This window comes from Schistocerca cancellata, chromosome 2 (assembly GCF_023864275.1).
Source record: "Schistocerca cancellata isolate TAMUIC-IGC-003103 chromosome 2, iqSchCanc2.1, whole genome shotgun sequence".
Lineage (NCBI taxonomy): Eukaryota > Metazoa > Arthropoda > Insecta > Orthoptera > Acrididae > Schistocerca > Schistocerca cancellata.
In genome coordinates this window covers 1,040,549,275-1,040,562,386 of record NC_064627.1, presented here as the reverse complement: position 1 = coordinate 1,040,562,386, position 13,112 = coordinate 1,040,549,275, and the positions used below count along the sequence as shown (strand labels likewise).

Sequence of the window (13,112 nt, the reverse complement as noted above, 5' to 3'; positions counted from 1 at the left end):
GTCGCGCGGTTCCAGACTGTAGCGCCTAGAACCGCTCGGCCACGCCGGCCGGCCCTTAAACAGTTTCAGCAGCATTTTTACCTGGTAGAAAGCAAAATTTTTGGCAGCTGCACCTTGTTCACTTAAACTTGCCACCATAAAAACGGAATAACAACAAAACAACGCAAGCCAGCAAAAACAATCACTGCAGACTAACAGATCAGGCCAGGTCGACAACACAGGCGGAACTGAACAGGCAATGAGTTGCGCTGTACACGCCCAGCGGCAGAAATGCGTCTTACACAGTTGAGGAAATAAAACGCTGACGAAACACTGACTATAAAAAGAAACAACATGTTACGACGTGCGTTAAGGCATCACAGTGGATTAATTTCTATGGGGAGCCAGAGAGAGGAGAACTGTACGAGATAACTGCAGATGAAAGTTCTTTCGGCTGATCGCGCAAAAATCAGCCGTTTAGAGGACAGTCGAGCGCCAGACTGACTATTACTGTTGGATGTCCAAGTAACTAGCAAATTCATTTGGTGAAGACTATCGAAAAGAACTCTTCTCATCCATTACAGAGTTAATTGTACACTGGAACGGTATTATCAAAAGAAGTTGTGGCGGAGACTTAACACTACAAAGTCAGTGCATAATTTAAATACGCTCAAGAAGACGACGCAGAATCACATTACGTCACACTACATTACAACTACAGGGCCAAAGTGGCCTTCAAAGCTTAACTACGAACGACTGGTACCTTATACGTGGGCTGTCCATCGCTTCCAAGAACTGTCGCTGCAGCATAGTGCTTGGGTTGGCGACAGCTTTCCTTTTTCATATGTCACTTTCGTGAACTTTTCCTACCTTATTTTATGACCATGATACAGTGGGTAACAATACACGCTTTTGCACTCGCCATTGCTTTGTTCAATCTGATAAAGACCAAAAAATTCCACTGAACAAGTTACTTAGTGCTTCCTTTCTATAACTTCGGCAAGTAGCTCGCTGATGTTCCACAGCGTCATTTCCGTCACAGAAAGCCGTGAATAGACGACACAAACTTTTTCATCGTAGTGGAAATTATCTTTAACTGTGGTGCAAACTTCAGATTTTTGTTGGAGCATAGTGTTATGATGACAGCGACTGCCAAGCGAAACCAAAATACTGTACTGTTTCTCCGTGCTGCCCGCGTTTCGACGTGATAAATGCGTACCTGTCAAATGCCACTATGAGTAAATAAAAACTTAGCGAATGACATAGAAAGTTTAACACTTTCATTTTGTATGACACTAGCGAACCCTGCAATGTTTTGAATTCATATGTATGTATGTATGTATGTATGTATGTATGTATGTATGTATGTATGTATGTATGTATGTGAATTCGGTGTACGGTCCAGATCTCCTCCCCGATCCTTTTTTTCAGTATCACCTCTCTCTCTCTCTCTCTCTCTCTCTCTCTCTCTCTCTCTCTCTCTCTCTACCATGAGGCTTGCGAACGAAATCTTGTTTGATACTTCAAGGTACTAGATCGTGGGATGAGCGAAAGCAGGAGAATCTGACAAACATCATCGAACTTCTCTTTCTTGATTAGTTGCCACTATTACATGCGACACAACCTAGAGGTATTTTAGCCCATGTTCTGTAGTTTTTGGTAACTTGAAAAGGACTCCAAGTGTAACCTATGATGTGTTACTAAACTTCTGATTTGAAAAAGTCAGAACCGAAAGCCTAAGACCTGATCTTTATGAATGCTGCAGGTGAAAACTTATTCATTCGTCACATCCCGTTGATACTCAGTGATTCAAATACGCCCTTCGATTTAAGGCGATTGGAGTTTTCGATTCGGCTTGCATTTTCCAAGATTATCAACAAGGCACAGGGCAATCATTTTGTGTGGCAGATACTAAACATCCCATGTAATGACAGGCACAGCCACTAATAAGCCATAAGGACAACTCTGTTTTCTGGTAAGACGAACTGCGAGGAAGGAATGCCATATTTATAAAAAAATTTTGTTTGTAATTATATGTAAGGAGCAGGACTATATATTGGAGAGAGAATTTGTCTAAAGGTTTATGCCCTGCTGTATTAAAAATGACAGACAACGAAACCGCGCATTTTCGTAGCACAACATTTTTTTTGATTAGACCGTTTTAACAGAAAACCTATATATCTCCTGTCCGTCCGAGCATTTATTAGTGTATCATGTAAAAATCTCAAATAGGTCAAGAACTTTTTAGAGATTTATGGAAACAATGTTTGTACAAGCCGATAAAGCATTGCTCTCTGGCAGGAGTCGCAAACTGTGTCGTCAGCACATCTTTAGTGGTAGTAGGAAGTTTCCCTTCATATACTTAGTGTACAGCCGTCGTCAGCACAGCAGTCGGCGAAGACTGCAAGAGAAGGTCAATACTAGGCGCTGGATCAAGCACACCTATCAGGAGAGGGACCAAAGACAGACTCACAAGCAATGCTCCGCCAACGCCCTCTCGACCGCCAGTATTTAGATCGCCGCCGCGGACCGAAGGATTCAGTGTGTCGCAGTCCCAGTCACATTCAGTCAGCTGAGTTAGTCGCAGTCGGCTCAGTTACTATTCTAGTTGGCGTCTGCTAGTTCACGTCACCAGCTACGGGAGTATAGCGTTTATTGGGGGGGGGGGGGGGAGGCCTTACTTCACCACTAGTGTGGCTAGCGTAGACTATTACGGAAGAGGTTGTACCACAACACATGGCCTAGCTTAAAGGTAAGTTGCTTTCTATTCTGATAATTAAAGAAATCTGTTAGTGCAGTTGTGTCGTAGAAAGAGAACACCAAACAACATCCTCTCCTTGCTTTCCCAGGTAGAAGGCTCTACAGTGTCGACGACGCGAAATGAAGTTCACGTAGCACTACAGATATGGAATAAAGGGAATGTCGCTCTCCATATGCCGTGCGCTCTGTGTTAAGCAGACCCGCCCCACAGGCCGGCTCCAACACGTAAGCTCTAACTTTATAGCGATAACCTGCGGATACACACCGTCACCCCTTAGAGAATGGATACAACCTCCCATAGTTCAGGTTACGTCACAGTTCGACTCAATACACCACGCAGTTTTGGCCGACACATCGACTACTCCGTCAAGATAATTGCATTCGTGGATAGTTCCTGGTAACGCCCATGTCACTACGCGGAAGGTTCAGAGCAAGCATCTTCGTCATTTGAGACTATCAAATTTTTATTGAAATGGAAGGGAAAGTAAGCCTTACCGATTTACTGTCTACGTAGATGTAGACTTCTGGTACAGTATTAGTTGCAGATAAATAACCGATGCCTTCGGTGTTTTTAACCATTATAAAATAGCAGTGTAGAAAGTAAAGTACGTCGAACACTTAGCAATGGGCACACGCAAAATGCTTATGACTAAGAAGTACTTATGACTTGTTTACGTTTACCGATGTGACTGACCTGAAACGAAACTACGAATATTTCCAGAGGTAGAAAAAGCTGTTCCCACAATTAAGAGTTATGTCCGTTGCGAAAACAGAGTCACTCGTCCCATAGTGTGTTAAGAAAATCTAGAAACACCGCTTAAGAGCAATTCGGTATTCTCCTAGAGTACCTACAAATTAATAAAGGAAAATCATGCACACTCCAAGTGACTGGATTAGAAATACTGTCCTACAGGGGACGACGACGACGACAGTGCTATTTTCTCGGTAGCGACCTGTGGCATGCGATTATAGTTTGAATCGGTGCTAGTGGCACTAATACCTAGAACAGTGGCTACTGCTCTGGCTGAAATCCTCAGAGAAAACAAGGAAATAAATGACTTCTGCCGTTTCCAGTCATCGTCTATATGTGATAACTATATCGCTAACAACAGTGGACAGTGGAACAGTTCTTCACAATAAATGTTTAACTACAGAACCCGTATTTCACAACCGATGGCTTGTGCGAAAGAAACATTCCTCGACGAAATGCGAAAGTTTAAAACTTGCCTCACTAACAGAAAATATCTTACATGCATGAAGGAAGAACTGCTTTGCCTTTAGTTGATAATTAACAGAATCACAGTTTCACATCAATAAAACACTTAACAACATAATAATGTATTCAGTATGTTGAGCAAATCATACTAGTCTTAGACATCGCTCTGTACCCAACACACAATTTTAAAACCACTTTGAATGAGGTGGTTAACTACAGGACCCTGCAGATGATATTCATGCCATATCGAAACAGAAGTCTGCGCGCTTCCTTCCTGCGTAATATTAAGACCTTTAAAAATCCATCTTTCTCCCTCTTGGCAACTGCAGTAAACAGTTGTACTGGGCACCTGGAATATAGTTTGGAAACACATTTGACTTCGTTATAACTTCTTGTTTAATGCGATATCGTACCAATACCGTGTTGAAGTGAGTGAGCCACTGTAGGATAGTAATGAGTTAAAAATCTGCGTTTCGAGTGGATGCGTACATCCGAAGAATGTGAAGTTCTGCTAAGTACCACCGAGTAGTTACATATTTTCTTCGGCCTTCTGTGAAAAACAGCTCGTTGAACTAATGTCTTCTGCATCCCTCACACAGAACTGACAATTGAGAGTAAGTTTTAGTTATCTTCGAGCCTAATTAGCAGACATTTAACCCTTTGAGGCGAACAATACGAAAAAATTTTAAAATTTTTCACGGAAGTAATCTTTATCAAAGCAACGAATGTGAGAAGAAATTGCCAAAAAGTTAACCCTAAAATTTTTTAAGGTGGTGGTTTCCTAGACAATCTCACATCAATGAACTCATGCCTGAAAGGAACTCTAGTCCTAAATTACAAGCACAAATCGACCTAAAATTTAATAAATATCAAAACTATATACTGTCCCAGGTATTTCAAAATCGCTCATAACAGCAGAAGTACAAACCCCAATTATCGTTACAATAACACTGCGTATACTTAGTTTCACTGTCAATGATCTCAAAGTGGGCACTATAAAAAAGGGCACGTCACAATCTCTCACAATGGCGTAATACTGTGTCCGCGCCAATTGTTCCTCTAGTGACTGCAACAATGCGGCACGTTCGTAGATGTACCTTAGTTTACTACTAGATCTCTGTTTTGCAAGAACATCGATGGTTTAATGCAAAAGGCACTAATGAAACTAAAAGAATAAAATGGAGCTTTCAAGCAGGAACCACTGGTACTCAAACGGTTAATGCAATTTTATTTACAATAACTGTTTAAGATTCCATCGGTTTTCCTCAGTCTTGATAACGTGAACTTAAGAACCACTACTGTGGCGGATCGTAATTCAGCTCATCTTTTCTCAGTCACAACCAACACTAGAGCGACAAAATGTTCACGAACTCTGCCCGCACTGGCTTAGGTTTTATGTCGTAACGGCATACGTTAATTTTTAACAGTACAAGTAGCGGAAGCAGAAAATTCCTACCGTGAACATACGAGAACTACGTTGCATTACACGACACACACTCCACCGCACTGTCGTGGATCATCTACTCTGCCCCTGCCGCTAGAGGAGTTGTGTTATATACGTCTCCTGGCCGAACCTCCATCCACTTGTGGAGTACTGCGCGAAAGCGACAAACCTGGGGATTCACTCACACTGTCTGGGCCACCAACCTGCTGGGCCCCCACTTAGGGAGCAGCACGACGGAGGCCAACGAGGTGCTCGTGAAGTGAGAGAACACCGGAGCGCCCCGCTCCAGTTGACTATGATAGTAGGGACTTCCCTGTTGTGTGGTGGGGGCAGGCGGGGGGGGGGGGGGAGGAAGGAGGAGGTTGCCCCGACAAGAGGGGGAATCCCCACGATCTATAGGCAGCGACCACTCCTTCACCGTATTCCCGACTATCACAATGCTTTATCGCTAATCTCACCGGGAGAACTGATCAGGGCAATAAATAAAGTAATGACTTTTTCAAAGATCTCTTAAGCCTGCTGAATCGTTCCCCGTAATAAGGAATCGTTTCGCCACGCTGTTGAGGAAAACTTCAGCTTTTTCCCTCAGCTGGAAGTTTGTTTTTAGCGACAGTGAGTCGGAGTTAAAAAAAATGTCGCTAATTCTCCGAAACGTGACGTGGGAATATATTTTAATCACTATAGCAACAGTGAAGCATTTAAGCTTAGTCGCACCGATAAGCAGACAATAACAGTTCATAGTGAATGTGAAACTCTGAACAAGGAAACGCTACTGATCTGTATTATGGGCGATTTTGCGATGCGCCTAAGAAGTGTTAATTAGAACAGAGTAAAGCTGTAATTAACACTAAGGTATGTTTAAACAGGACACTAACTTACTACACCGTTCTACTGGAGATGGTACGCCGTTGCCTTCCTCCGACCTCCGAATGGAATTACCACCTCTTTATAGGGGAGGGAGGTGTCTAAAGTTTAACGTAGATTTTGTATCATGATACAGACGCGGCATTTTTCACACAAATGACCATTGCAGAAGGTGGAAGACGTGGTAAGACATACGAAAATCCTGACCAATGACTGCACCCAAAACTTTTGTAGCCATATAATCTCCGAATTCACCACACTTCACGAAATTTGTCTCAAAATACTTATTTCACTGTTGTATTAAATAAGTTTATAAATGATGACATTGACTTGTCGGTATCGAAATTCTGATAGTGCCTTCCACCTATTGTCTTTGGCAAGAGTCTACAAAGACAGTTCCTTTGTAGCAGCTCTATGCCTGTGTGGACTGATGACCTCAGATGTTGAATCCCATAGCGCTTGGAGCCAATTCTATATTTGTGTCTTCTTTCTATTTAGTTCTTCTTAGTTGTGATTTTTCCTTTTGTGCTTGAATTGTCTTAGAATTTGTTATCTTATTACAGCATAATTACTATTGTGAATCTTGCGAACTTTTCGTTGACAGTATTATGTTTCCATATTTTGTTGTGTTCTGTAGTAATGAAGTACTGCTAACGCTCCAGACACTTCACATTTCTCGTAGTTATCACGTAATGTTTGTAGCTGGCCGGTAAATAGCAGTACGAGTCTGTATTATTGGATGTGTTGTCCGAAAGCAGCACATCTTTGGTTACCGTGTAATGCGATGTCTTCATTATAACAGCATGTTTTTCTGTTGTCTAGTTCCATAGCAAACTTTTTTCAAAACTATAGTGTATGCTCTGTGTATTGGAAGCGGCAGGACGGTGAGCCGCACTATTTTATCATCCCAGTATTTGTATGATTTACTTAGGGCTAAGTGTCACGGGTGTGACGTGTGAAAGATAAATCGAATCCGCTCCAGACAATTATAAGGAGCTCTAAGAGTGTAGTGCGTATCGATTATAAATTATTCTGACAGTGCTTTGTAAAGGACGGGGCGAAAAATTTTTGAAGTTCATTTTGTAAATTAAGTCAGTTTTTGGCCTGAGAATGAAGTTTGAGTTTCACAGTAGTTCAACTACAACAGAAGTTTCTTCCAGCTGAAATATAATTAGTCTTCTGACATAGGCCATTGTGGTAACTGAACACTAATGGAGTGCCTAATAATTTTTCTGCTTCATTTGCGGGAAGAGAGCGGAAAGAGTAATTGTCAGTAATTACTTTTAGGTGAGAAACTGTAAAAAATACGCCCATTTTAAATTCGAGCAACTTCTTATGGAACGCATGTGAGTCATTAATTCTCCGTAAGTAATTTACTAAAGCAATCACGAATCTAGTGAGAAAGACACTAAACACACTCCCCTATTTCAGAAAACAGTGAAACTAGTAAGAAATAGGTGTTGACAATTTCTTTCCTCACCGCATTTTGGTGTGCGAGAGACACTACTACTGTCATCACTCAGCAAATATTTTTAACCAGAAAATGAATGTTCTATATTAACACACACACACACACACACACACACACACACACACACACACACACACACACGAGGCGCTAATTTAGTTTTTAAGCGTAATCAGTATTATTGTTCGTTGCACTGTCCTCCACGTGAGGGTTTTTGGCGAAGATTTGCTTGAGCTCCTGATTTTCGAGTACCCTCAAATGAACTCTTCATGGTTGCCAGGAAAGTCCTGTGTGCTTCTTTCTCAGAACACTCGGCCTCCAGTTTTCTCGTAACTTGTCAGGAAAGAACAGTAACTGTCAATACCTAGTTGTCTGTTGTATATCCAGAATTTCTCGGACTTCAACTCTGCAATCATGACCGGTCGCACGTCTTTTGGCGCTCAATGCGACTAATTTCCTCCTCGCTCCCTCCCCCTCCCCCCCCCCCCCCCCCCCCCGCCCAGCCTTCGTCATCACTAACGTCTTCCTCTCAAGAAACAACTGTGTTGTTGATATTAAGTGAATAATATAAACTTAACATTGTCAGCCATAGATGGGGGAGTAGCTTCAGGTGTGCCGGGGAGGGGGGGGGGGGGGGGCTACTTATTGATACCTTTTGATGCTGAAGTATATGAATGGCCAAGCAGCCAACTTTACATTAGAATTTAAGGTTATTCAAGCAGCAGAAACCACTCTGGAAAGTGAAGCTGAAGCCGGAGTTGGTACTTGCATTATGAAGGAATAGAAGTGTAAAAACATCTTCAGATTTTACAGAGATTAGCTTTACCAAGCTTGTGCTGTGGAAGTACGAGGTGCATTCAAGTTCTAAGGCCTCCGATTTTTTTCTCCAGGCTGGAAAGAGATAGAAACATGCGCATTGTTTTAAAATGAGGCCGCATTCATTGTCAATACATCCCAGAGATGGCAGCACCGTACGGCAGATGGAATTTTACCGCCAGCGGCGAGAATGAGAACTGTTTTAAATACTTAAAATGGCGACGTTTTCCTTACTTGAACAGCGTGCAATCATTCGTTTTCTAAATTTGCGTTGTGTGAAACCAATTGAAATTCATCGACAGTTGAAGGAGACATGTGGTGATGGAGTTATGGATGTGTCAAAAGTGCGTTCGTGGGTGCGACAGTTTAATGAAGGCAGAACATCTTGTGACAGCAAACCGAAACAACCTCGGGCTTGCACAAGCCGGTCTGACGACATGATTGAGAAAGTGGAGAGAATTGTTTTGGGGGATTGCCGAACGACTGTTGAACAGATCGCCTCCAGAGTTGGCATTTCTGTGGGTTCTGTGCGCACAATCCTGCATGACGACCTGAAAATGCGAAAAGTGTCATCCAGGTGGGTGTCACGAATGCTGACGGACGACCACATGGCTGCCCGTGTGGCATGTTGCCAAGCGATGTTGACGCGCAACGACAGCATGAATGGGACTTTGTTTTCGTCGGTTGTGACAATGGATGAGACGTGGATGCCATTTTTCAATCCAGAAACAAAGCGCCAGTCAGCTCAATGGAAGCACACAGATTCACCGCCACCAAAAAAATTTCGGGTAACCGCCAGTGCTGAAAAAATGGTGTCCATCTTCTGGGACAGCGAGGGCTTAATCCTTACCCATTGCGTTCCAAAGGGCACTATGGTAACAGATGCATCCTGCGAAAATGTTTTGAAGAACAAATTCCTTCCTGCACTGCAACAAAAACGTCCGGGAAGGGCTGCACGTGTGCTGTTTCATCAAGACAACGCACCCGCACATCGAGCTAATGTTACGCAACAGTTTCTTTGTGATAACTTTGAAGTGATTCCTCATGCTCCCTACTCACCTGACATGGCTCCTAGTGACTTGGCTTTTTCCAACAATGAAAGACTCTCCGTGGCCGCACATTCACCAGCCGTGCTGCTATTGCCTCTGCGATTTTCCAGTGGTCAAAACAGACTCCCAAAGAAGCCTTCGCCGCTGCCATGGAATCATTGCGTCAGCGTTGTGAAAAATGTGTACGTCTGTAGGGCGATTACGTCGAGAAGTAACGCCAGTTTCATCGATTTCGGGTGAGTAGTTAATTAGAAGAAAAATCGGAGGCCTTAGAACTTGAATGTACCTCGTAGATATTCGTGGGTAGTTTTCGTTAACAGCCACAACAATATAGACGTCCATTTCTGGAGACTGAATTATTTCTCGAACTAGATACTCTATTAAATTTTAACTTCTGCAAAAAAATGAGATATTTGTTTATTTTATGTTAGATGTTTAGAACGGATACGTAGTCCACAGCTACACAAGTCCTTGTCATTTCATATTTTACGACACAATTTGCAAAAAGAGTTGTCGAAGCCAGCAGTGCTGCTTCTGTTAACATCTGCATACACACATCGAGATTTCAAAAACACTTCGTCAATCAAGTTACTTCCAATTAAACTGAAAGACTAAGAAATGAAAGAAACTTACGACTTTAGGAAGCATTTGTAATATACTGATAGGAAAATGAATACAACACACTTTTTCCTTGGGAACTGTAGGCTATTTTACACAATTCAAGTTTAATTTAATAAAACCACGTTTTGTTACTTTTTACATGTGTGGTGTTGTGGTCTTCTGTAGTAAGACTGGTTTGAATGCAACTCTCTCCTATCTTGTGTAAGCCTGTTCATCTCCGAATAACTATTGCAAACTACATTCTCCTTAATCTGCTTATATTCATTTCTTGGGTCTCCCTTCTGTTGTATGCACTAGAGGGTAGGTATGCACTAGAGAACAAAACGAAATCTACTGCTGCTGTTGCTTCTGAACGCAGTACTTCATTTTCCATTGCCAGACTTTCACGACAGTTACTTTGAAGTACTGGTTGATGCTTGGGGAAATCGCTCCTGTGTGCGGGTCTAAGCAAGCCATGTCGCCGGAGATACCGCAAGCGATCCTTCTCTCAGATGTTTGAGGGGGAGGGGAGGGGGGGGGGTAGGAGGGCCTTTACGAAGTTTAGAGATCGTGCGCGACTGGGGACCCATGGTGTCTTCCCTATTTGCCGATGGGTCGCGGGGGCTCCACTCCCCTCCTCGTTGTTGAGGCCTACTAAATGGGAAGTTACAATACTTAAGTCTTCGAGAGAGTCATATTCGTTCGTCACGGGAGGAGAATTAGTTTCGACAACAAATACTTACACAATCCTTTCTAACTGTGCAAACAGTTACACGTGATAGTTTTCAGACGTGATTGTTGCCACACGACGGGAATTAAAAGACTTACAACGGGGATAGGTAGTTGGGGGTAGTTGCATGGGACATTCCATTTCGGAAATCTTTAGGAAATTCAATAGTTACAGATCCCCAGAGTCAAAGTGCCGAGCATAGCAAATTTCAGTCATCTCTCGCCACGGACAACGCAATGGCCGACGGCCTTCACTTAACGACAGAGCGTCGTCGTCCGTGAAGAATTGTCAGTGTAAGTGGTAAAGCAACACTGCCTGAAGACACCGCGGAAATAAATGTGCGGCGTAAGTGCGTTGCACGCTCTAATTGCTCGGCCTTATGCGATAATTACCTGAGGAGCAATCGCACGCAGTACGGTCATGGCGAATGAACACAAGATGAAGTGGAGTGCGATAGCAAAACCTTATTCGAAATAATATATCCTTAGTTCGGAAGACGGTGGTTGCAACAATGTTTGGGAGAGATTTTCATCAGTGACTGGCAAGGGTGTCAACTACATGCACTGTGGCAAAGACTCTACTGTTCTGCCTTCTAGATCCGCCACCATGCATCTGAAGGCATTTGTCTGCAGTTTACGACAAAGTAATTTCTAAAGCATTAGCAGTTTCAGTAAAAGCAACAAGTGGAAAGCTGGGTAGAAAAATTGGTGCTAGGGACCTTCGTCCGTATACATTAACATAACGTGTAGGATTTTACGTTTTGAATTAGGAGCTTGTAAATGTATGTTCAGAACTGGGAGATGTAGTGTTGCCAACATTTTGCCTCATCGTATCATAGCAGTACGGAACACACAGACAAGCCGATGCGATGCGAGCGAGTATGATGCCCAGCATTATTCAGACCACAGGCGTCAATGCATGTTAATGTACAGCGGGTATTTGGACCGACTTGTATCGGAAAATTTGTTACCTATCTAGTACTATGGACTTTGATTATCGAGATTAGGTACTAAATTTGGCACCGGTGACTACTCACTGTACTGGGAAGCAAAAAGTATGGGGAATTTATTAAGAACTACAGGAAATAAACATTAAAATTGTTAGGAGTAAATCCCAGTATTTTAATAAGATTTCACTTGCCACTGACGATGGCGCCAATATATGCAAGGCACTGCAATCCCTTCAGCATTATGCACGCATTACGTATGTTTTGAACGCAGCCCTGAAATACATGTTAGTTGATTAGTGGGCTTTGAGTAGTTTATTCCACGACTTGTGCTGCAGGAGATAGTGACCGTTTCATGAAGGAAAGTGTTGACCTGAATTCGATACACGCAAGCTTGAAGGAAGAACCGTAAAGTAAGTGTAACAGCCCGTTTAGGATGCTGCAGTATGTAGTAAGGCGGTACGACGGTATCATGGAACTGCATCCGTAGAGCGGTGTGCCTGAAAAAGATACTGTTAATGGCAACAACACTGCAAAATAACTCTTTACACTTTTAGGGCCATTCAAAGATGCAACAGGAATGGTGTAACCCGACAAGTTTCGAACAGGTCACTTCGTTTTGTTACAGGTGCACAAACTGAAATCATTGTAATATATAGGACCCGTCGATATAAAGATGCAAACATTTGAATTACTGTAGATTTGCTTTGTGTCCAGCAAATGAAAATTGCGCTTAATTGCGAAACGCCACTTTCAGTGTCACCGGTATTTTAGCAATTCACTGCAACGGTCGTATTGATGTCGATTAACTGTAAATATTACAAGTGCTGAATCATCCGTGTCTCCGTCTCGCCGATGGGAAAGTCGAAATTTCAGCGTTGCACGTAACGGTAACAATTCTGTAGTCGCCCTTCCCATTATCTGAAACATGTGTTTGTTATATAGATGAGACAAATATTGTGCGTCAAATGTGTGATGAAGTATCAGATTCTGATAAATCGTATCAAAAATAAATTCAGCGCGGTTTGGAGCGTTATCTCTCAGGAAACGAACTTTATCCGAAATTGGTCCATTCGTTCTAATTACATCAAAAGGGAATACTTAGACAATTTTTGTTCTGTTGGATTTCTGGTTTGTTAGGTCTAGTTCTCATGTACACTCGAATCGATAAAGCGTATGGTGTTATAAAAAGCAGACAAGTGATTTTTCATCATGAGACCGACAAAAGTTGGTAGTTACA

At 42.5% G+C, this 13,112-nt stretch overlaps 1 protein-coding gene across 2 annotated transcripts in view; it reads right to left on the bottom strand.

Annotated features, from left to right (window-relative positions):
* The window catches only part of LOC126163018 (probable multidrug resistance-associated protein lethal(2)03659), a 262,484-nt gene that overhangs the window by 136,655 nt on the left and 112,717 nt on the right, over window positions 1–13,112 (bottom strand). The window contains exon 1 of one of the 2 annotated variants that reach the window (XM_049919885.1): window positions 5,412–5,466. The exons of the other annotated variant lie outside the window; for it this stretch is intronic. Within the exon in view, the coding sequence (XP_049775842.1) occupies window positions 5,412–5,438 (27 nt within the window). The 5' untranslated portion in view covers window positions 5,439–5,466. Of the gene's footprint in view, window positions 1–5,411; window positions 5,467–13,112 lie in introns of those variants that run through there. 2 annotated transcript variants of the gene reach the window in all.